The 21,553-nt window shown below is 49.8% G+C and overlaps 2 protein-coding genes across 26 annotated transcripts in view; one reads left to right on the top strand and one right to left on the bottom strand.

Moving 5' to 3' along the window:
• Positions 1-695: 695 nt before the first annotated feature.
• Positions 696-20,122, top strand: MAP3K12 (mitogen-activated protein kinase kinase kinase 12). The gene is made up of 14 exons (XM_069101222.1): positions 696-894; positions 11,958-12,438; positions 13,012-13,195; positions 13,586-13,777; positions 13,920-14,078; positions 14,429-14,587; positions 15,890-15,998; positions 16,824-16,933; positions 17,123-17,239; positions 17,418-17,555; positions 17,779-18,400; positions 18,624-18,694; positions 18,800-19,085; positions 19,398-20,122. Exons 2-14 carry the CDS (start codon positions 11,994-11,996, stop codon positions 19,494-19,496), a joined length of 2,691 nt encoding a protein of 896 aa, XP_068957323.1. The 5' UTR covers positions 696-894; positions 11,958-11,993; the 3' UTR covers positions 19,497-20,122.
• Positions 20,123-21,048: 926 nt separating this feature from the next.
• PCBP2 (poly(rC) binding protein 2) overlaps positions 21,049-21,553 on the bottom strand; it is a 22,257-nt gene continuing 21,752 nt past the window's right edge. For all 25 annotated transcript variants that reach the window (XM_069101224.1, XM_069101227.1, XM_069101228.1 and 22 more), the window contains one exon: positions 21,049-21,453. In XM_069101224.1, coding sequence (XP_068957325.1) covers positions 21,417-21,453 — 37 coding nt within the window. In that variant the 3' untranslated portion in view covers positions 21,049-21,416. The remainder of the gene's footprint in view (positions 21,454-21,553) is intronic.

Raw genomic sequence — 21,553 nt, 5'->3', positions numbered from 1 at the left:
GAAAGGAGGAAAACCATGTTTATGTTAATCTGTGTGTCGAGGAAAGAGAAGCTACCAAAGATGTGGCCCCAGGGGATGCTGAGAGGGATGCGGGAGAGGAGAGGATCTGGGCGCCCAGGAGGGCCCATGGCCAGGAGCCCAGGTGATGGAGTGGGGAGGAGTTCAGGGAGCCTGGGACTTTTAAGGGGAAGGGAGTAGGAAGAAAGGGGTGCTCGTGAGACCGCTGGTCTCCAGGACGAATTCGGAGTGTCGGAGGGAGGAGGCTGGACATGGGAGACCCTGAGGGCTGGGAAAGCAACTTAAGGGATGCTGGGGGGGACCGCGATGTGCCCGCTCTGGGGAGAGCCATAGCGGGAACCAATACCAGAGTTGCTGGGGGAGTTGGGGGAGGGGGCGGGGAGGGGGGGGGGGGGGGGGGGGGGGGGGGGGGGGGGGGGGGGGGGGTCCTCCCCCTCCTCCCTCCGCCCAGGGGGGGGGGAGGGGGAGGGGGGGAATGAGCTAAAAGCGGGGCCGGGGAGGGAGCAGCGGGCTCCTTTAAGAAGCCGGCTGCTCCCGGCGCATCTCCCCCGCTCAGGGCGTGTCCGTCCCGGAGGGCCAGGGGCGGGGGCCTAGGAAGGAGCCCAGCTCGAGCTGAGTCGGACTGGAGCCAGGCCGGCAGGGGGCTGGGGGTCGGGGGAAGGAGCCGCGAGCGCTGACAGCCGCGGCCCTGGACGCTGCGGGCCGGAGCATCGCCCGTGACACCGCCCCGGGTCCGGTCGGGGGCAGCGGGCGGGGGCGGAGGGAGGAGGAGGAGGAGGAGGAGGGAGGGGTGGAGGCGAGGAGCCGAGAGCAGCATCCGGAGCAGAGCTGCAGCAGCGCCGCCTTTTGTGCTGAGGCCGCCGCCGAGCCCCCCAGGTGAGAGCCGGGCCGGGGGAAGGGGGGGTGCAGCGGGGGCGCAACGGAGGATGGGGTGGAGGCAGGGATGGGGGGTCCTGGGGTCTGACGGGGGATGGGCACCGGAGGGGCGGGGCGCGGCGGGCCGGGGCTGCGGGGGGGGGGGGGGGGGCGGGATCTGCCAGCTTCTGGGGATGATGAGGATGTGAGAATGGAGACCCGGGGCCACGGGGATGGCAGAGGGGGAGATCGGAAGGAAGATGCTTGGGAAGGCGCCCGAGGCAATGCTGATGGAGAAGATTCGGGCGGGGGTGGGGGTAGGTGGCATGGAATGGGGGGTGGAGGGCAGGACCGGCACAAGGATCGTCCTCCGGACCGAATCCCATTTAGACAGGACCAGGTGTTGATGAAGGAAGATGGAGGGATGTACCCCCCCTCCCCAACAGAGAGAGATGGGAAGGGCAGGGCAAGGCCTGGTGCACCTGGAAGTAAGGGTAGACCCGGAGACTGCAGGACCAAAGACCTTAGGCCCCTTGACAGCCAGCTTCCATGCTGCCCCCACCCCGCTGTTAGCAGAGTAACCCCTCCTCCATCCAGCTGTTGCATCCCCCTCCCCTCAATGTGACATTCATTCTCTTGCTTATCCCTCTCCTGGCCTTGGCCTTGGGTTCGAAGAAGACAGGAGCATAGAGGAAGGGGGAAAGGCTCACAAATGGAGGAAGTAGGGCACGGGGGCCGGCAAGAAACTAGGTTTAAGAAGTGCAGGAAAGGGGTCTCACCCCATGTAGCAGAGATTCACTCATTCCCCGGGATGATAGTAGCTGAATCTCTAAATAGGCTGGCCATTGGGACTCTCTCTGACCCTCCAAACCAGGGGGGGAAGATCCAAGTGGGTTCTCTCCAGCAACCCAGTTTTCTCTCAGGCTAGGAATGATAGCTGATATTTATATATCATTTTAAGTTTTACAGAAATATATGTACCTTATTCGCTCCTCACAACAACCCTGGGAGCTCCACACTATTATTATCCCCCACTTTACGGAGAAGGAAACTGAGGCTGAGAGAAGGTAAAAGTGATGTGCTCAGGGCCACAGAGCTACCAGATGTCTGAGGCAGGATTCAAACTTGGGTACCCTGACTCCACCTCACTGCCACAGTGAAGGATTTCTCCCAACCCCTACCAGTATCCCATAGATAAAACCACCTTCTCTGATTCCAGGTTTTACAACCATTGTTTTGAATTAAACTCTGTGCTTTCTGAGCCTCTGAGCACGTGGGGTTTTAGCCAGATTGGTGGTGACACAGCTGGATTAGTGAGGAAAGAATGAAAAAGACCCAAACTAGGTTCCTCTGCCCAACTGCTCTCAGTGTTTCCTGTAAAAAGGCCTGCCTGGGCCCAGACAGGTGGCCCAGTGGATAGAGCCCTGGGGCTAGAGTCAAGATCACCCAAGTTCAAATCCAGCCTCAGACACTCACCAGCTGTGTGACCATAGGCAAGTCATTAACCTCTGCTGCCTCTAAAATAAGAAGGAACAAACATTTTTCTATGGTACCTACTGTGTGCCAGGAACTTTAGAAATATCATGAGGTAGGTGCTATTATTATCCCCATTTTACAGTTGAAGAAACTGAGATAAATAGAGGTTAAGTGACTTGCCCAGAGTCACACAGCTAGTGAGTGTCAGGCCAAATTCAGGTCCACTATTTAATCCACTGTGCCATAGCTGCCTGTTATATGTTAGGGATAATAACAGCACTTATCTCCCGTGAAGGTGAAATCATTATTATGAAGATCAAATGAGACAATATTTGTAAAGTATAAACTGTACTAGATGCTACTATTACACATAGGAAATGCTTCCTTCCAAGCCCATTTTTCATTTAGGAGATGAGAACAACGTCTGTCCCTCAGCCCATTCTAGGAACTAGGGTTACCAGAGGCAGACATCTATTTCCACAATTATTCCCCTCCCATGACAACCCAAGGCATCCCCCCAACTAACACAACACCAAAGAGCTTGACAGCCAACACTTCTGAGCTGGAGTAGGGTGACCTGCAGGAAAGAAAGCAAGGAAGTTAAATAAGTGCTTGGAGATCCTTAGGGAAGGGAGCAGCTCATTCTTTGGTGATTTGTAATTAAAGGAAGATGGTGTAGAATGATGTACAGAGTCAGGAGATCCTGGCCTATTGCTAACTAGCCATGTTTAATCTCTCTAGGCCTCAGTTTCCTTATTTGTAAAACAATGAGAATGGACTAGATGGTTTCTAAGCCTCTTTCCTTAATAAGGCTCTAAACCTCAGATTCCTGTTTTTTAGTAGTCCTGGCTATCCTCAAAATCCATTCTATTCTTTCCTTCTTCAGTCCAGGGAGACAAGGGATCTGACCCCTAAAAGAACCTTGGGTGAGAGAGGTGACCAACAAGGACCTTGGCTCCTCCCCACTCTAGCCACTGTCCAGCCTCCTCTAGCCCTGTAATTCCGGGGGTATCCCTAGAGGCCAGCCTCCATCTGTTTCATGAGGCTCTTTAGGGAGATGAAGGGGGAGGGGAGATGCTCCTAGAACAATTGAAGAAGAGTTGAATCCAAAAGAAACCATCAGATTCCTTTTGGGATCTCCATTCTTCTCTTGTTTCCTCTCCCTACCCTTACTCTCTGAGGATCTCAAAGAACTAAGATTGCAGGATGAGAAACATTACTTCATCTACAATTGCTGTGCTACACTGGACTTTTAGTAAGACTCCCAGCTGTGGTCCCAGGGCAAATGTGATTCTTCTCGGTGCTGAGTAGGGGTGAAATAGAGGTACCAAGTATGAATGGTGAGAACAGACCCCCAAACTGAGACTGACAAGTCCCTTAGACACAGTCACGACAACCGTCACACCCCAGGTAGTAGATGTTTCTAAACTTGGCACTGGGATCCCCAAGATGTCCCATAAAAGACTGAAAGATGGTGAAATCTAGGACAAAAGGTTCAACTATTCCAATCCGGGCAAGGAGACTGGTTAAGATGCTCAGTTAGAGGATACTGGAGTTGGAGTCTGGAAAACTTGGGCTGAGTCCTGCTCCTGGGACTTAGTAGGTGGTGTGCCCTGGGGCTAGCCCTCCTGTAGGCTCTCTGTAAGTTATAGTCTTGTATCCAGCATTCCATGTGAGCCTGGAGTCAGTCTGAGCACCCCAGAGGGCTTGGTGGAGGAGACAGCTGTGTGTGGGAAGAGACTCTCCTAGACTGTTAAGTTTCTCAAGGGCAGGGACTGTGACATACTTACCTATCTTCCAAAGTACCATAGTAGGCACTCAGTACTCATCTTCTTCCATTTAAATTGAGTGAGAACTGGTAAGAAGGCATAATAGGAGGAAAGGAATTGGGGTGGAAAATAAGGCAGCATGCTGTAATGAAGTGGAGAGACCTGGTTGTGAGTCCTGACCTGACCCCTGGCTATGGGCAAGTCATTGATCCTCTTAGTCTGTGTTCTTCCCCATCTGTAAAATGGGTCTAATGAGCTTTGTGCTACTTCATGAAAGGTTGTGAGCAAAGTGCTTTGTAAACTCAAAAGCTTTTTTGTTCCTTCTCTCAGCCCTGCACCCCACATCCCAAGAAAACCCAGTTCCCATCTCCCCTAGATCCTTACACTGTATCTCATAAAAAGGTCCCACCCTTAATAAGCCACCAGATCTTCGTGGTCAGCAGGAGGGGATTCAAGTGAATTCTTCCTCTACAGTAAGGAAGCATCTGATACCCAAACCTCCTGGCCTGCCTGCTCACAGCTCCCTCCACTTCTCCACTCTCCTGACTCTGGTGTCTCAGGACCTAAGCAGTGGAAGCCTGGATCTGTAGGCTAACCTTAGCTCCCAAGGTATCCAGAGTAAGGAAGGAAATACCAAATATGTGCCAAGCACTGTAATACTAATCGCTAGTGTTTATAAAGCACTTACTGTGTGCCAGGCATTGTACCAAGCACTGTAATAATAATACCCAGCATTTATGTGGCTCAGTGGATATTGCGTAATTTGAGTTCAAATGTGACCTCAGATACTTCCTAGCTGTGTGCTCCTGGGCAAGTCCTTTAACCTCTGTTTGCCTTAATCCACTGGAGAAGGAAATGGCAAACCACTCCAGTATCTTTATCAAGAAAACCCCACGGTCCATGGAGTCATTCATGAGTGAACAACAACATATAATGCCTACTATGTGCCCAGCATTGTGCCAAGCACTGTAATAATTGCTAACATTTGTAGAGCACTTACTGTGTGCCAAGCACTGTAATAATAATCACTAATAAAGCACTTACGGTGTGCCAGGAATTGTACCAAGCACTGTAATATTTATTATATTATATATATAATATAAATATATTATTATATATTTATAAAGCGCTTACTGTGCGCCAAGCACTGTAATAATCGCTAATGTTTACAAAGCACTTACTATGTGCCAGGCATTGTACCTAATTACCTACTGTAATAATAATCATTAATATTTGTAGAGCGCTTACTGTGTGCCAGGGACTGTAATAATAATTGCTAATATTTATAAAGCACTTACTGTGTGCCAAGCACTGTAATAATAATTGCTAATATTTATAAAGCACTTACAATGTGCCACTGTAATAATAATTGCTAATATTTATAAAGCACTTACTATGTGCCAGAGACTGTGCTAAGCACTTTACAAATATTATTTCATTCAATCCTCACAGCAGTCTTGAGAGATAAGTGAGTTATGTCATCATTTTACAGTTGAGGAAACAAGTAAATTCCTCAGGGTTCCACAGCTTTTAAGTGTCTGAGGCTGGATTTGAACTCAGGTCTTTCTAATTCCATGCCCAACACTGTACCCACTGTACCACCTCCAGAAAAGGAACATAAAGCTGGATGCAAAGTGCTAGAGGTACCAAGTAACAGATTCAGGGTTTGAATCTGGGTCCTCTGACTAGAAACCAGGAAAGCAATCTTTCAACTCTATCCTACTTTGCTTCTTGGGTGTATTTAGAAAAGGGAGCTGGAAGATCCAGCATCCCCACAAGGATTTTACTTACTCTCCACAAAGGCCTTTGGGATTTGGGGAAACTAGGGTTCTACATATATGGATCTCTTCTTTCTCTAAATTACCCTTCAGAAGAAAGGCGAGACCTGGGAGTCAGGAGATCTGAGTTCTAATCTCAACTCTGCTACTTACAACTGAGAGACACTATACAAGTCTCTTCCTCTCTCTAGAGCTAAGTTCCTCAACTGTAAAATTAATATTTTAGCCCAAATAATTACCAAGGTCTCTTTCAGGGCTATAGGTGCTACAAGGCAAGAGGGTAGTCTCCCACTGGTTCAGAGAGGGAAATTGGAGCCCACTGAAAGAGAGAAGAATGTCCCAGGAGTCAGGAATCAGAACAAGCTGGCCTGGGCTCCTCTCTCAAAATCTCTAAGAGAAAGGCAACCAAGCCAGTTTTGAGCTGGGTTCCAAGGACCATAGCACTGGAAGGAACCCTAAAGGTCAAATAAACCCAACCAACCTCATTCACTGAGGAGCAGCACAGGCCATGAAAAGAAACTTATTTAAGGTCACGTAAAAGGAAGTGTCAGAAGGAGGATTCAAACCCAGCTCTTTAAGCTCTAAATCCCAGGTTCCAGAACTAAGCCTGAATGGAGAGGCAAAGAATATTAGGATCCAAACAACGGCTATCCTGGTTATAAATCCGTATGCAGATGTGAGAAAGGGGCTCTCCATCTTCCGTCTTATTCCCCCCCCCCCATCTGCCCATCTGACAGGGATTGAGGGAACTGAAATTAAGGGATGGAGTAAACAGACACTTTGACAGTGTGGTTGACATTGTTTCTGTGTCAAATTCTAGCATTTAAAGTCTGCTCCATCAGCCCTGGGAATGGGGAAATAAATAACCCGCATGTCTTTACCCACTTACAAGTCTTACAGGCACCTTGTGGGATAGACAGTGCAAATATTATTTTTCCCAGTATGCTTTGGGGGAAAGATGACTTGCCCAGGGTCACACAGCTAGCTGGTGGAGAGGATGGCTATTTTAGCCCAAATAATTACCTAGGTCTCTTTCCCAAATCTAGGGACTCTTCAGTTTAGGGCTTTTCCCACAGTTCCCTGGCTAGATGAAGAGATCCTCCCTTGCAGAATGTCTGCCTTTTACATTAGACTGGGAGATCCTGGAAAGCAGGGACTGGTTTGTTGTTGTGGTGTTTGTTTTTTTTTTTCATTACTTTGAATCCCCAGAGTTTAGCACAGTGACTGACACATAGTAGGTGCTTAATTTTTGGTGGACCCCCTTCAACATTTAAATTCAATAGATGTTGAGCAGAGGCAAGGTGGCATAAATTCAGAGAGACCCAGACTCCAAACCAGGGAGATTGGGTTCAAGTTCCACCCACTCCCCAAATACAGACTCTGACCTTGTGCCAATCTTTTAACCCCCTCAGTATATTAGGCAACTCTTTATGCCTTGATGGTTCAGAGAATTCACTCCCTGCATTGGTGTATCCTCCTTTGGAGTATACCAATGAAATCACAGGTGTCCAGTCCCTGTCCACTGATTTTCAGCACGTACTGTATGTATGCAATAACAATCCTGTGCTAACCGCTGTGGGGAAATCTTCCCCCTCACCAAGGACCATGTATACAGATAGGTATAATACAAAGAGGGCAGTGAAGTACGCAAAAGGGAGACGCAGCCAAAAAGCCCTAATAATATCCAAAGGGGGAGAGATCTGGGGGTATCAGTAATATTTGAGTAGGGCCAGAGCAGGGGGTAATCAGGGCAGACTTCAGTGGAAACGTGGCACCTTGGCTAAACCTGGAGGAAAGTTGAGTCAATGGAAAGAAGACCGAGATAAGAGCTTTTCTAGACGTAGGGGGGAGAGCCCAATTCTCACATGCCTGTGTGCTTTCCACCTAAGAAGACTGATGTTGAGCAGCTTGGAGATTTCTCGGAAACCTGGTGACTATGTACAAGGCTCATGGTGTTGAGAGAATAAGAGACAGTCACCCCCTCCAGCTGTTCTCTGAGACCCTCAAGCTCTGAATAATTGATGAACTAGGAAGGAGCCCCTCCCTCTCCGGGGGTGACAGAATGTCTGTGCTGGGGACTCGCCTCCCCTGCCTCCGCCCCCTCCCCATTGGCCCTGGCGCCAGGGTCCCGCTGCGGGCCGGTAAGGCACTTGGACTCAGCTGGCGGAGCAGAGGAGGAGCTTTTAGTGGGAATGGGGGTGGGGGTACGGAGAGAAGGGAGCTCCCTTATTCTGGTTTGACTCCACTTTCTCTGGTCCCTTACCTCGACACCCAGTGTGCCTAGCCTGGGGCTGGACTGCGGGGCCTAATTGTAGTTGCAAACACCCAGGGTAGGATCTGAACCTGATTCCCATCAGGGGTCCCTGGGTCCGGTCCCTCCCCTCTTTTACAGCTGCTGCACAAACAAGCAGGTGGAAAACTTTCCTCTTCCCCGCCCTCCCCAGCCACAGGGCCCTGGATACAGAGAAGGGCCCTGGGGAGAGCCCCGAGCATTGGGGAGGTTCGGTTTTCTGAGTGTCTCGCCGTCTGTCTCTGCGAGGGAGACCAGCTGCCTTTGGCCGTGCCGAGAGGATGCCGGGTGGGCAGGTGAAGGTTGGAAAACTCGCAAACTCAGAGGCTGGGTTGTCTGCAGGGACTTTTTAGAAAATGGGGGTGGTCTCTGTCCATTTCTGCCAGGCTCGCCCCTGTCCCCCAAACTTACATAAAAACAACTCGTTTCTCTAATACTTAAAGTTTCTTCCTCACCCGCTAAGGCAGGATAGGTAGTGTTAGGATGATTAGTTCCCACTTCCCACACAAGGGAGGTGAAACCACGTGCCCATGAACACCCAGCTAGTGGGAATCTGGGGCAGGATTCGAACCTAGGTCTCTCCTGACTTAAGGCTTCCCAGCCCAGCTATCCAAGCTTGGATATCCAGCCCGATATCCAAGGGTAGAAGACCCCGAGGCACCTAGCGGAACGAGGAAGGGGGAAATGGAGAGGTGCAGACAGAGGGGAAGTGGGAAGAGACACGTCCACTATCGAACTGAAATCGTGAAAAATACTTGGGGCCAGCGCTCTCCGCTCCCAGCTAGGCTGGGAAGGGGCGGGGCCAGATACCAGGCTCCGCCCACCAACCTGGGTGGCCGTTCACGTGACCCCGGGGCTAATCTTGTCTCAGTGACTTCACGCGCCGCCTCTGGCCCCGTCGCCATAGTTACCCAGCAGCACCCCTGGCGTTTCCCCCAATCTGCTTCCCTCCCCCCACTTCAGCCACAACCAGCCTCGGCTCCTCCCCTCCCCCACACTCCCTGGGTAACCACGTGACTGGTGAGACCCGCTCCCCTTGGGACCAGGGCAGTGGCTTCGGAGGAGAGCTCGCAGGAGCCCTGGGGATAGAGCTGGTCCACGTCACCTTGTCTCAAGCCCGAGTTATTTACTAGTGACCTTGTCTCAGGCTCCTCTCCACAAGCGCACTGTTAGGTGCCTCTAGCCTGCCTTCCAGGGACCCAGGGATGGGAGATGGTATTAAAAGGCGGGCGGAGGTGGTATTACCAAGGCTATCTGGGTTCTGGCTCGAGCACCAATTCTTGCATTTGCCAAACCTGCAAGGATTCATTAAGCTCCTACTGTGTGCCAGGCTCTTTACTAAATGCTGGGGGCACCAAGAGAGGCAAAAAATAGTCTGCCCTCTGGGACCTCCCACTCTAATGTGGGGAGACAAAGGGGGATGGGGCTGCGATCAGGAGGCGAGGTCTGAGATGAGGAGGAAGCACATTCTAAGCACAAGGGATAGTGAGGGGGCCAGTGCACCCTCCATAGGGTAGCTTTCTGGATGTGCTAGTTCTGGACTCAGGAGGCTTCCCAGCTCTGTGACCCTGAGCGAGCCTCAGTCTTCTCATCTGGAAAACGAGGCTAATCCTCGGGGTACCTCCCCGACAGGGTTGTTAGGAAAAGCGCCTGACGTGATAAAAGGGCTGCATGTTCCAGCTCCCATCTCTGCAGTCTCACCCCCAACTTTCCAGGTCCAGTTTCGCTTACTTCAGGCCACTTGCGATCCAAAAGACCTTCGCATTGCACTAAGAGTCGGCAGGCCTAGATGCAAAGCAAATGCAGGGGCGGCGGGCCAACTGCATATGTAGCTTGGGACATGTTATCACGAGTAATAAAGTTGTGACTGCAAAAACAGTATTAACTGCGCTGCTGGGATGGGGTGAGGTGAAGGCGCACTTGGGGGGGGGGAAGAGATGGGATTGGAGAGCTAGTGAGGAAGGGACTACAGAATATATTTGACTCAACCTCTCAGAGTTTTTTTGGGTAGATAAGGCCCATCCAGGTGCCCAAGAACACCCACAACAGCAAGCATTGGAGGTGCGATCACAAGTTCTTCAGCAGGCACTCTGGCAGGAGACAAGGGAGTGGAAATGGATCCAGGAGTTTTTATAAAGGACGGTGACCAAGAGACAGGGCACAGAGTGAGGATGTAGATAATGTGGGATCATGGAAGTGCAAGCACTGAGGAGTGCTGGAAGACAGGAGTGTACTCCTCTCCTCTCCTTTCTTTCCCCCAGGACAAAGAGCGAGACCTCCCAAGACACAAAACTCATTCTGGGTATGATGCCTACCATGGCTATGATGCATATTATATCTGTGTGTGGTGGTGTTTTTTGGACACTTCAGTCGTACCCAATTCTTTGTGATCCCACTTGGGGTTCTCTTGGCAAAGATACTGCAGTGGTTTGCCCTTTTCTTTTTCAGCTCTATCCCCTGCCCCACCTAGCTGTATATATGTACAAGTGTACAACAATCACGCATATATAACCACTTCAAGGTTTGCAAAGCACTTTACATGTTATTTAATCCTCACAGCCCATATTGCTAGCCCCATTTTACAGGTGGAGAAACTGATTATATGATTCCATCAACTGAGTGTGCTTGAGGGAGTCAGGTTGTAAACCAACTGTGGAGATTGGGAGACCTGTATGACCAGCTCCCCAGAGCTTTCCCGACCCTCCCATCAGATAGTAACAGTTCTCACTTCTCTAATACCTTACACTTTCTTTACAATAATCCTGCAAGGTTGGTAGTGTAAGTATCACCACCATCACCCCATTTTATAGATGAGGAAATTGGAACAGTGAGGGTAATTTTAATGTCCAAGCTGTAGAACTGTGCTCAGAATGGAGGCAAAGAAACTGATCCCAAGTCAGTGCCCTTCCCTCTATCACAGGGCCTGTCCAAGTGTCTTTGTTTTTTCAGCGGCTTATTTGGGGTCCCTGTAGAAGCACTGTTGTTGAATGGGTGAAGAGAGTGCTGGCTGTGGAGTCAAGGAAGCCAAGGGTCAAACTTACACACTGGGCAAATCACCATCTTTGTTCCTGAGAAAACTCCCTAAGACCCATATACTAAATCAGACAGTAGAAGAATTTCTACATCAAGTTACCTGTTACCTGTACCAGTGGAGCCACAGATCAGAGATCCTACAAGCTATCAATCCATTAACATTTAAGTGGCTACTATGTTTCAGGCTCTAGGGATACAAAAATGAAACAGTCCCTGCCATCAAGGCGCTTACATTCAGGTGACTGGGGAAAAGGGGGAGATGTCAGTAGAAGAGGTGGACTACTCCAAGGTTTCACCCAACACAGAAACACCCGTTTTTTCAGCTTATCTAGGTGATGCTGTCTTTCTGGTGTGCGTTTAAGAGGAAATACGCTTATTAGGGGATAGAATTACAAATTAAATTTACATGAGAATAGCACAACTGCACAATCCAAGGCACAATAACATTACCATCTTTTGAAAGATTGGATTCTTACCTGAGATGGGTACAGCTACTATTTTAACCCAATATCCCCCAAGTGCAGGCATGTTATCTGGCTGTCTTGGAGGGATTTCAGGTGTCCTTCCTCCTAGTGTGGCCCACTTTCCCAAACCTACAGGCACCAGTCTAGCCTAACCAATAGGTATATTCAAGGTAAGGTGACCAGGTGAGTTTGGTGCCATTAAGCATCTCTACCATAGCCCTCGGGATATGAGCTATCCTTCCTGCTAGGTTCTGATAGCTCTTGTCCCCCACAGGGTAGCCTCCTCTCCGTCCCTTCCTCCATCCTAACCATGGCCTGCCTCCATGAGACTCGAACACCCTCACCCTCCTTTGGAGGCTTCATGGCAGCCCTAAGTGAGGCCTCTGTTCGAAAACTCGACCCAGACACTTCGGACTGCACTCCAGAGAAGGACCTGACCCCCACCCAGTGTGTGTTGAGGGATGTGGTGCCCCTGGGTGGGCAAGGGGGGAGTGGGCACAGTCCTTCCCCAGGCGGGGAAGGCCCCACAGAGGCCTTTGCCAACAGCGTCCTCCAGCTACACGAGCAGGAGGCTGGGGGCCCAGGAGGGGCCACAGGGCCCACGGAAAGCCGGACTCCCCGCTTCCGAGCTGATGAAGTCAGGCTGCAGTGTCAGAGTGGCAGCGGCTTCCTGGAGGGCCTCTTTGGCTGCCTTCGCCCAGTCTGGACCATGATTGGCAAAGCTTATTCCACAGAGCACAAGCAACAACAGGAAGGTAGGTTGTATGCTTGTATTCTCCAACCCTTTTCTGAGGGATGCTAATTAGACGCTGACCTTCCCCTATCTTCTGTTCAGTACAGTTCTGGGCACCTAATTCCCTCCTCCCCTTGGATTCTGTTCCCTCATACTATGCAACGTTCTGCCCTCTAACACCCTCCCTGCATAGGCAGGGTCAGAGCAGGCCCTGGGATTTTGGGAAGTTTGGGGTAGGAGGAGGGTGGGGTGGAACATGACACCCATATTTCACTGCTACCCTGAATTCTCAAGTATTCCCTGAGCTGATAATAAGGACACTTGCTAACTTACTCCCTTCCTATCTCCTCAGTGGTCACATCTCTCCTTTTTCCTTACCCAACTATCTGATCAATTCACTTACTCTGAATTTATCAGTTCATTTAAAAGAACATTTATTAGGCACCAACTTTGTAGCTGCTGGGAGAGTCAGACAGGCATATATAATAGATCTTCCTCTCAAACAGCTTAGAACCCTCCAAGTCTCTGGCTCCCTCACAATCCCTGCCCACGCCTGAGTCCCATATCGTCCTGACCCAATCCTCTCCTCCTGCAGACCTGTGGGAGGTGCCCTTTGAGGAGATCCTGGACCTGCAGTGGGTGGGTTCTGGGGCCCAAGGTGCTGTATTCCTGGGACGCTTCCATGGGGAAGAGGTGGCTGTGAAGAAGGTTCGGGACCTGAAGGAGACTGATATCAAACACCTTCGGAAACTCAAGCACCCCAACATCATTACCTTCAAGTGAGGAGGAAACACTGATGTAGGAGGGGGATATAGTGGCATTATGGGTGTTAGCGGGTCCCCAAATAAGTGATTGAAATGAAAAACATTTCCCTTTAAGAGAAGATGGGAAGGTGCAGCTAGGGGGCGCAATGAAAAGCTCACTGGCCCTAGAGTCAGGAGGACCAGAGTTCAATTCCGAACACTTAGTACCTGTGTGGCCTTGGGCAAGTCACTTAATCTCAATTGCCCTGCCTTCCCCCCTCCAAAAAAAAAAGGACCAAGAGAAGATGGGAAAATTGCTCCTAGGTTGCCAAATATGGTCCCTTTCAAACAGGAAAAGGGAATCTCCCTCTAAAAAGGGAGGTGGGGCACTGGTCCACTCTGAGATCACCCTACAATCTTTTTCAGGGGCGTCTGTACCCAGGCTCCTTGCTACTGTATCCTGATGGAGTTCTGTGCCCAGGGCCAGTTATATGAGGTGCTGCGGGCAGGACGTCCTGTCACCCCATCTCTGCTAGTCGACTGGTCGATGGGCATTGCTGGAGGGATGAACTACCTGCATCTGCACAAGATCATCCACCGAGACCTCAAATCCCCAAAGTGAGTAAGGGGCCGAGAGCAAACAACACTTTCCTGGAGCTGTTTCTGTCATGCACCTGGCCCTAGACCCTACTACCCATGTAGGCCCTCACCTTAGTCCCTCTGCACTCTTCCTGAAGTGACTGACCCCTCTCCCTGCTAGCATGCTGATCACTTATGACGACGTGGTCAAGATCTCAGACTTCGGGACATCCAAGGAGCTTAGCGACAAAAGCACTAAGATGTCATTTGCAGGGACAGTGGCTTGGATGGCCCCAGAGGTGATCCGGAATGAGCCTGTGTCTGAGAAGGTGGACATTTGGTGAGGGCCAGGAAACAAGTGGCATGTCTAACAGAAGGGGAATGAAGGAGGGGAAGCCTAGAAATGAGCAGGTAGAGCCAAGCTGGGGGGGGGCTTCCCTTACCTCCTACCAAGGTACAGCCATCACACCAGAGGACCTGGGGAGGTGGAACAAGGAAAAATGCAGAAAGCTGGCTTTTCCTCAGATGCTTGTGGGAGGAACCAATGTTCAGTCACTTACCTAGGAGTGGGCAGGTGAAGTATAGGTAAGACAATTTGGGGATGAGCAGTAAAGAGAGATGGAAAGATCTGTGGGATCCAGACCTGGAGTTGGGAGCTTCCCCACCTAAGGCTTCCTCTCCTTGTGCCAGGTCATTTGGTGTGGTGCTGTGGGAGCTGCTGACTGGTGAAATCCCCTACAAAGATGTGGATTCATCTGCCATCATCTGGGGTGTGGGCAGCAATAGCCTTCATTTGCCTGTGCCATCCAGCTGTCCTGATGGTTTCAAGATCCTCCTCCGCCAGTGCTGGTGAGGCCAAGGTCCAAACCCAGGAACTAGAACCCACGGGGCATGAAATCTGAAGTGTTAAGGGGCTGGGAACAAGAAACTGGTTGAGGAAGGGAAAAGAATCTACAAAGGATGAAGGGTATGTTTCTGGGCACAGACATACACATACTCATGCAGAAGTGGGGGCTGGACCAAGAAGGCAATGCAGAATAGAAATGTGGAACTTCTCCCTGTACTTCTGTGCTAGGGAAGTGGAACTAGAAATCAAATTCCTGAGGAAATAGAGACAAGAAAGGAGAGGAAAACAAAAGAGATTCCGGGGCACCAGTTCTAGAAACCAGAATTAAGATGAGTCAGAAAGACATTTAGGTGCCAAAAGAGACCACGGGACCATTCTTAGGACTGTAGGATTAGAAGCCATCTAGATGTAAACTCACATAGAGAAATGAATTTAGGTGCCCCAAATCCACACAGGACATGGCTGAACTTGGTCGTCAGTCATTCCGATATCCAACATTTATTAAAAACACTTGTGTGTCTCAATGCTGGAGGAAATGCTAACTACAAACAGGTGCCCTTTTCCAAGATTGCAAGCAGCAGAATGAAGTCTGGATTCAGACTCCTGTGGCGTCACTTACTAGCTGTGTGACCCTGGCCAAGGCACTTAACCCTGTTTGCTTTAATTTCCTCATCTGTAAAATCAGCCGGGGAAAGAAATGGCAAACCAGTACAGTATTTTTGCCAGGGAAACCCCAAATGGGGTCACAAGAGAATTGGACACAACTGAAAAAACTAAATAAGTATGGGACCTGTTGGTGAAACAGGAAGTGGTCTGATCATCTGGAGGATGAGAGGCTGCAGTGGGAAGAAAAGGTTAGAAAAGACAGGTTGGAGCCAGACTGAGAAAGGAATGCCAGATATCTCAGAGTGAATGGTTACTGGTCAAGTAATTGGGAAAAATGGTAGATTTTTGAGCAATTGGACAGTATCAGATTGATGCACTGAGAAGACCAATTTGAGGACGGCATATAGGATTAATCAAAGACTAGGAGATATATAGAGGAGGTAAATATCATACCAGCCCAGGAAAAAAGGTCAATGAGAGCTTGCTTACAGTGAGGTAATATCAAAAACAGGAAGTAGACTGACTTAACCCTTGGTTGGATCTTAGAATCCTAAGTGCCAGATCAGGAGGCCAGAAAAGACCATACTGCCCTTGAACCCAGATCTTTTTTAGATGGAATGGGGCCAATTTCTTACCTTGTCAAGGTCTGTGCAATGCCTGTCTTGTGATGGTTTCCTTTCATAATAACTTCATTTCAGGAATAGCAAGCCCAGGAACCGGCCTTCATTCAGGCAGATCCTACTTCACCTGGACATTGCCTCAGCTGATGTGCTCTCCACGCCCCAGGAAACCTACTTCAAATCCCAGGTGGGTTGGGTGCAGTACACCAAATTACTGATAGCCCCCCATCACCCAAGAATAGACTTGTTTTGAGTCAGGACACTTTTCTGGGCTTGTTATCTGAATGATGTAGAATAATCAGCTGGGTTCAAGTCCTTCCCAGCTCCATTAACTCATGTTTTGATACAACTTCAAAGAAAAATCCTTCCCAAGGTTGGGAGAAGAGTCTATTACCTCAATACCTAACACATCAACTGGGTGGGGGCTCCCCTTCAGAGGTGCAAATCACAGCCTCTTCTCCAAAGTAAAACTGAGACTCCCAAGAGGTTGTATGATTTGCCTGAAATTGTGCAGCTGTTTCGAAACCCCATCTGACTCTCAGTAATATAGCTAACAGCTAAGGGCTGAACTTGGCATCAGGAAACCTAGACTCAAACCCTGGCTTTTCATTACTGATTGTGTAACTTTTCCAAGTCTGTTTCTACATCTGTAAAATGGGGTCAATACCTGCAGTTCCAGCCTCATGAGAGGCATTGTGCCACAGTGGGTAAAGAGCTGGAATCAAGAATATCTGGGTTCCCACTCTGCCTCTTGTACCTGCAGGCCCCCTGACCCAGGACAAGTCATGATCTTTCATTGCCCTGACAGCAGACTTGATGCAGAGATGCACTAACATCAATGTCATCACAGGTCTGGCTTTAAAGCTCCATCACCTCCATCTCTGGGCAGACCAGGATCCTCTACTGTGCCTCCAAACCCTCCTGCTCTGTGGTCCAAAGGACAGGCTTTCTTTTGAGGGCTGCTCAAGAAAACTAACAGGGCTCTTCTTTCTCACCTTCTCCTCCCCCTCAGGCAGAGTGGAGGGAAGAAGTGAAGCTGCATTTTGAAAAGATCAAGTCAGAAGGGACTTGTCTACATCGGCTAGAGGAAGAGCTGGTGACTAGAAGGAGAGAGGAACTCAGGTGTGGGGACAGAAGGGCAAGGCAAAAGGGGTGACCCAAGGAAATGACTTCCTATGGAAGTCATCTACAGTTCAGGGGTGCAGAGTACCCTCAGTCCTGACCCCCTTAGGACACGTCCATCCACAGAAACATTGGGGGAGTGGGGATGGAGGGGGCGGTGGTCAGCTCATCCCTGTCTACTTTGATCAGACATGCCTTGGACATCCGGGAACACTATGAGAGGAAGCTGGAACGTGCCAATAACTTATACATGGAACTCAATGCACTGATGCTGCAGCTGGAGCTCAAGGAGAGGGAGCTGCTGAGGTAATCCACAGCCAGGCCCTCCAGCCCATCCTCCTGGGCTCTGCCCTTAGCCCTCTACCAGACCCAACTCTGGTGCAAACTTCTTGGCTACCCTGATGCCCCAATGCCCAGTCCCCAGCAGGTCCCTGCTGAGCCCATGTTCTCATGTGCCTAGCTGAGTGGGTGCCTGGATTCTTAGGCGGGAGCAGGCCTTGGAACGGAGATGTCCTGGGCTCCTGAAACCACACCCTCCCCGGGGCCTCCTGCATGGCAACACTGTGGAGAAACTCATCAAGAAGAGGAACGTTCCACAGAAGCTATCACCTCACAGCAAGAGGTGGGGCCTGAATGATGGAGGCAGGGGGGAAAGGTCATCTAAAGTTGGAGGGCAGGGACCATGACAGGGTTAAGTAAACTGGGGATCCTGAATGTGTAATAACCTTGACAGATGCTAGAAGTCACTAAATATCATAAGAGTATCTCGGTAGCAAGACCTTAGCATGCTTGACCCTCTCCTCTCCCCCCCTTCCTTAACCTTCCCTATCTTCTCTTCCCATTAGGCCAGATATCCTCAAAACGGAGTCCTTGCTCCCCAAGTTAGATGCAGCCTTGAGTAGTGTTGGGCTCCCTGGTTGCCCTAAAGGGCCCCCCTCTCCAGGACGGAGCCGCCGTGGCAAAACCCGTCACCGAAAAGCCAGCTCCAAGGGCAGCTGTGGTGACCTGCTTGGGTTTCGGTCATCTGTACCTAATCCTGAACCTGGAGGGCAAGGAAACCCAGGGAGTTTAGGAGGGGGACCCTCAGCTTGGGAGGTCTGCCCACCTGCCCTCAGGGGCCTCCATCATGACCTCCTTCTCAGAAAGATGTCATCATCTTCCCCTGACCTGTTATCAGCTGCACTGGGAGCCCGAGGCCGAGGGGCCGGAGGGGGAGCTATAGAACCCAGCTCTCCCCCTCCTGCCCAGGAAGACACCCCTCCCAGTGAGGGATCAGCTCCTGGCTCTACCAGCCCAGATTCACCAGGAGGTGCCAAAGGGGAACCACCTCCAGCAGGGGGCCAAGGTGAAGGTGCAGGGCTGCTGGGTTCTAGCAGGGAGGGAACAGCCGGAAGAGGAAGCAGGGCTGGTGCCCAGCACCTGACTCCTGCTGCGCTGCTGTACCGAGCTGCTGTCACTAGAAGCCAGGTGAGGTGTGGGCAAAAGGTCTGGAGAAACCACTTCGTGCTGCCCCTCAACCCCTCTCATTCATGTACTCACTTATCCCATAAACCAGGTGGCATACAGCTCCCCAGTGTTTGGTCTTCCTTTCATATCTCTACCCCTACCATGACACCTTCCCAAGTTTAGAGACTCCCACCTCAACCTCTGGTCCATACCCTCAACTGGATCCTTTTTTTCCTCCCCCAAGAAACGTGGCGTATCCTCAGAGGAAGAGGAAGGAGAGGTAGACAGTGAAGTGGAATTGCCCACAAGACAGAGGTAAGCATGAAGTACAACAGCCCAAGAGAGGAAGGACACTGATTAATAGTTGACCTGCCCGGTAATACCCTCAATCCAAACCCCAATTTTATTTTTCGTTCACAGGTGGCCACAAGGCCTGAACAAACGGCAGTCACTATCCACCTTCAGTTCAGAAAACTTGTCTGACGCAGAAGAAGGTACAGCTAGTGAACCATCACCCAGTGGTACCCCAGAGGTGGGCAGCACCAACACAGATGAGCGGCCTGACGAGCGGTCAGATGACATGTGCTCTCAGGGCTCTGAGATCCCACTGGACCCACCTGCTCCAGATGGAGCCCTGGGGCATGAACCTGGCTCCCAGCCCAGTCCACAGGAGGTGCAAAACCAAGACCTACTCAGAAAGGAACAGGTGGGATGTGAATAGGGGAACACGGGAAAGGGGAGTGAGCATATTAAGGGCATTTTGAGGAATCAGTTATGATACCAAATATCAGAAATGGATACAGACTTAGTAGATGGGACCATGCAGGAGACTGAAGAACAGAAATCAAGATGGGAGTACTTGGAAAACATCAGGCACAAGAATACTAAGGGGTGGTCAAATCAAGGCTGGACACTAGGATGCATGCCAGGTTAGATGCTGATATGACTCCAGCCTCAGTCAGAATTCTCTCTCTGAACAAAGCCAAACTCATTACCTTTTAACTCTCCTTTCTCCCAGGGCATCCTCAACTCTGAGGACTCAGATTGCGATAGTACGGAACTGGATAATTCAGGCAGTGCTGATGCCCTGCAGCCCCCTGCCTCCCTCCCTCCATGAATGCCACCCTCGCCCAATGTAGAGAGAAATATTTATATAAATTATATATATTCGACACATATTCAACAGAGAAAAAAATGGCTGCTCCAGCCTGTCATCAGGATTATGGTTGCTCCCCCCCCCCAACCAACATCCATCGGGACTTGGGGGAGACTGGTATCTATGGGGATAGGGCTCAACCTAGGAACCTCCCTCACCCATTTCCATGGTCAGCTGGCTGTGTCTGGGGTAGAAAAATAAAAACCTGTTTCCCCCCCCCCCCCAGCCCAAAAGTCTTGAGGGTAGGGGCAGAGCAACTGCCTATCACTGCACTTTTTTTTTGTTTTATTACCCTGTTTACAAATTTTGCACTTGGGAGGAGAGAGGCCAGGGCTGAGTCCTCTCCTCTGGGGCTTCTCAGGTGATTATTCACCCTCCCTCCCTTTTTTAAAGCCCCTCCCCCTCTCACTGGCTAAAGGACTCAGGAGGAAAGAGAGGTAATAAAAAGCATGTGACAATGGATCAGGCCAGGAAAATGGAATTATAGGGTCCTCTGTGCCCAGCCCACCTGCCTTTTGGGGTGGGACTATGTCACTGTTGTAACCCCTGTAAGATACCTTGAAATATAATCAATCCATGCAGGCTCAGCTGTTGAGTTTTCTTGTCAAGTGGGAGAAGGGCTACAGAGTGAAGGAGTACAGGACTGGGGGGTGTGGGGAGTGGAGGGAATGAGTGCCTCATGAAGTGTGAGAAGTTGAAGACAGAGCAGAAATCTGAAAACTTTCTCCCTAACCCACCAATGCAATCAACTCTAATCTAAGTTTCTTAAAATGCCTATTATTTCACACCATCCTTTGTCACAAGGCATCCTGGAAAAATCCCAGAGAAGCTAAAATGGTTCTTTATGACTAGGTTACCTCACTTGGGAAGGAATCCATGGCATTGGGGGGGAGGGGGAGGAGAGACAATCCAAGCAGAAAGAATGAACTATACCCTAGCTATACTGTGTCAGTCCCACTACTCAGGTAACCTCAGTTTCAGGCCTAAGCAACAAGAACATTATCTTCCCACCAGTGGAAAGATTAAACAGAATAAAAGATTAGAGAGGCAGGGAAGGCTGCTTCTTAGTGACCCAAATGAATACTAGTTATCACTTCACTATAATGCAGTTCCTATTTTCCCTCTTATCATCGTGTCTAGTTCATCAAGTAAATCTCTGGCAAAGCAAAGGTTAAACCAGGGAGCCAAGAACTGCCAACTGTGGTGGCTCTCATAGCCTTTCTTAGGGAATGAGACACACAGGATTCCTCCCCACGACCAGCCTGAGAAACAGCTATGACTGAGGCTAGGTGGGAAGATCAACAGGCTTTGAAAACCTAAGTCTGAGGAAAAACAGAAGAAATGAAGGCAACATTCTTAGTTGGGGAAGGGCTCTATATTCCAATCCTCAATGACTGGGATTCCGGATCCCACAGTGATTCAGGTGAGAGGGACACAGACTGAAGGGAAGTTAACAGGAATAAAACCCACATGAAGCACCGTGGCATCCAGTTTCTATTCACAAGGAAAAAGCTCCAGTCCATCTTTTAATTTTTTTTTGAAAAATTCCTGACATTACAGAACTAAACTGAAATGTATTAATATTCCACTCTTACATTTCAATGACAAAAACAGAAAAAAAAAATTCATGAGCCCAAAAAAAAAAAAAAAAAACAAAAAGAAACTTATAAAACTAAATATGGTTCTCAGCGTTAACGGCTGAACAGAGAAAGGAATTAAAACGCTGTAATTAAAAAAATCACGAGTGGATGATAAAAGTTGTGTAGAAACTGAAAATTTACAAACTATTTAAAACCTGGAATCGCTGACTGTTCAGAAACTACACAGATGGATCATGGGTGGTGAACAGCAGAAGGGGGTTATGGGTGAGTCTGCATTGTTCTAGCTGCTCCCCATGCCACCCGTCTCCGAGGAAAGCCTGCAACACAGAAATAGACAAAGCTTATAATCAGTTTTTCCTTTTTACCCAATAACCCCCCACCTTTCCCCAAAATCCTCCAAGGCCATGTGTGTAGTTG

Source organism: Petaurus breviceps, unplaced genomic scaffold (genome assembly GCF_028583685.1).
Source record: "Petaurus breviceps papuanus isolate PSGF00001 unplaced genomic scaffold, PetGlider_PUasm1.0 454, whole genome shotgun sequence".
Lineage (NCBI taxonomy): Eukaryota > Metazoa > Chordata > Mammalia > Diprotodontia > Petauridae > Petaurus > Petaurus breviceps.
Note: the sequence above shows the minus strand (reverse complement) of the source record. Positions and strands in the feature narration are given on the sequence as shown.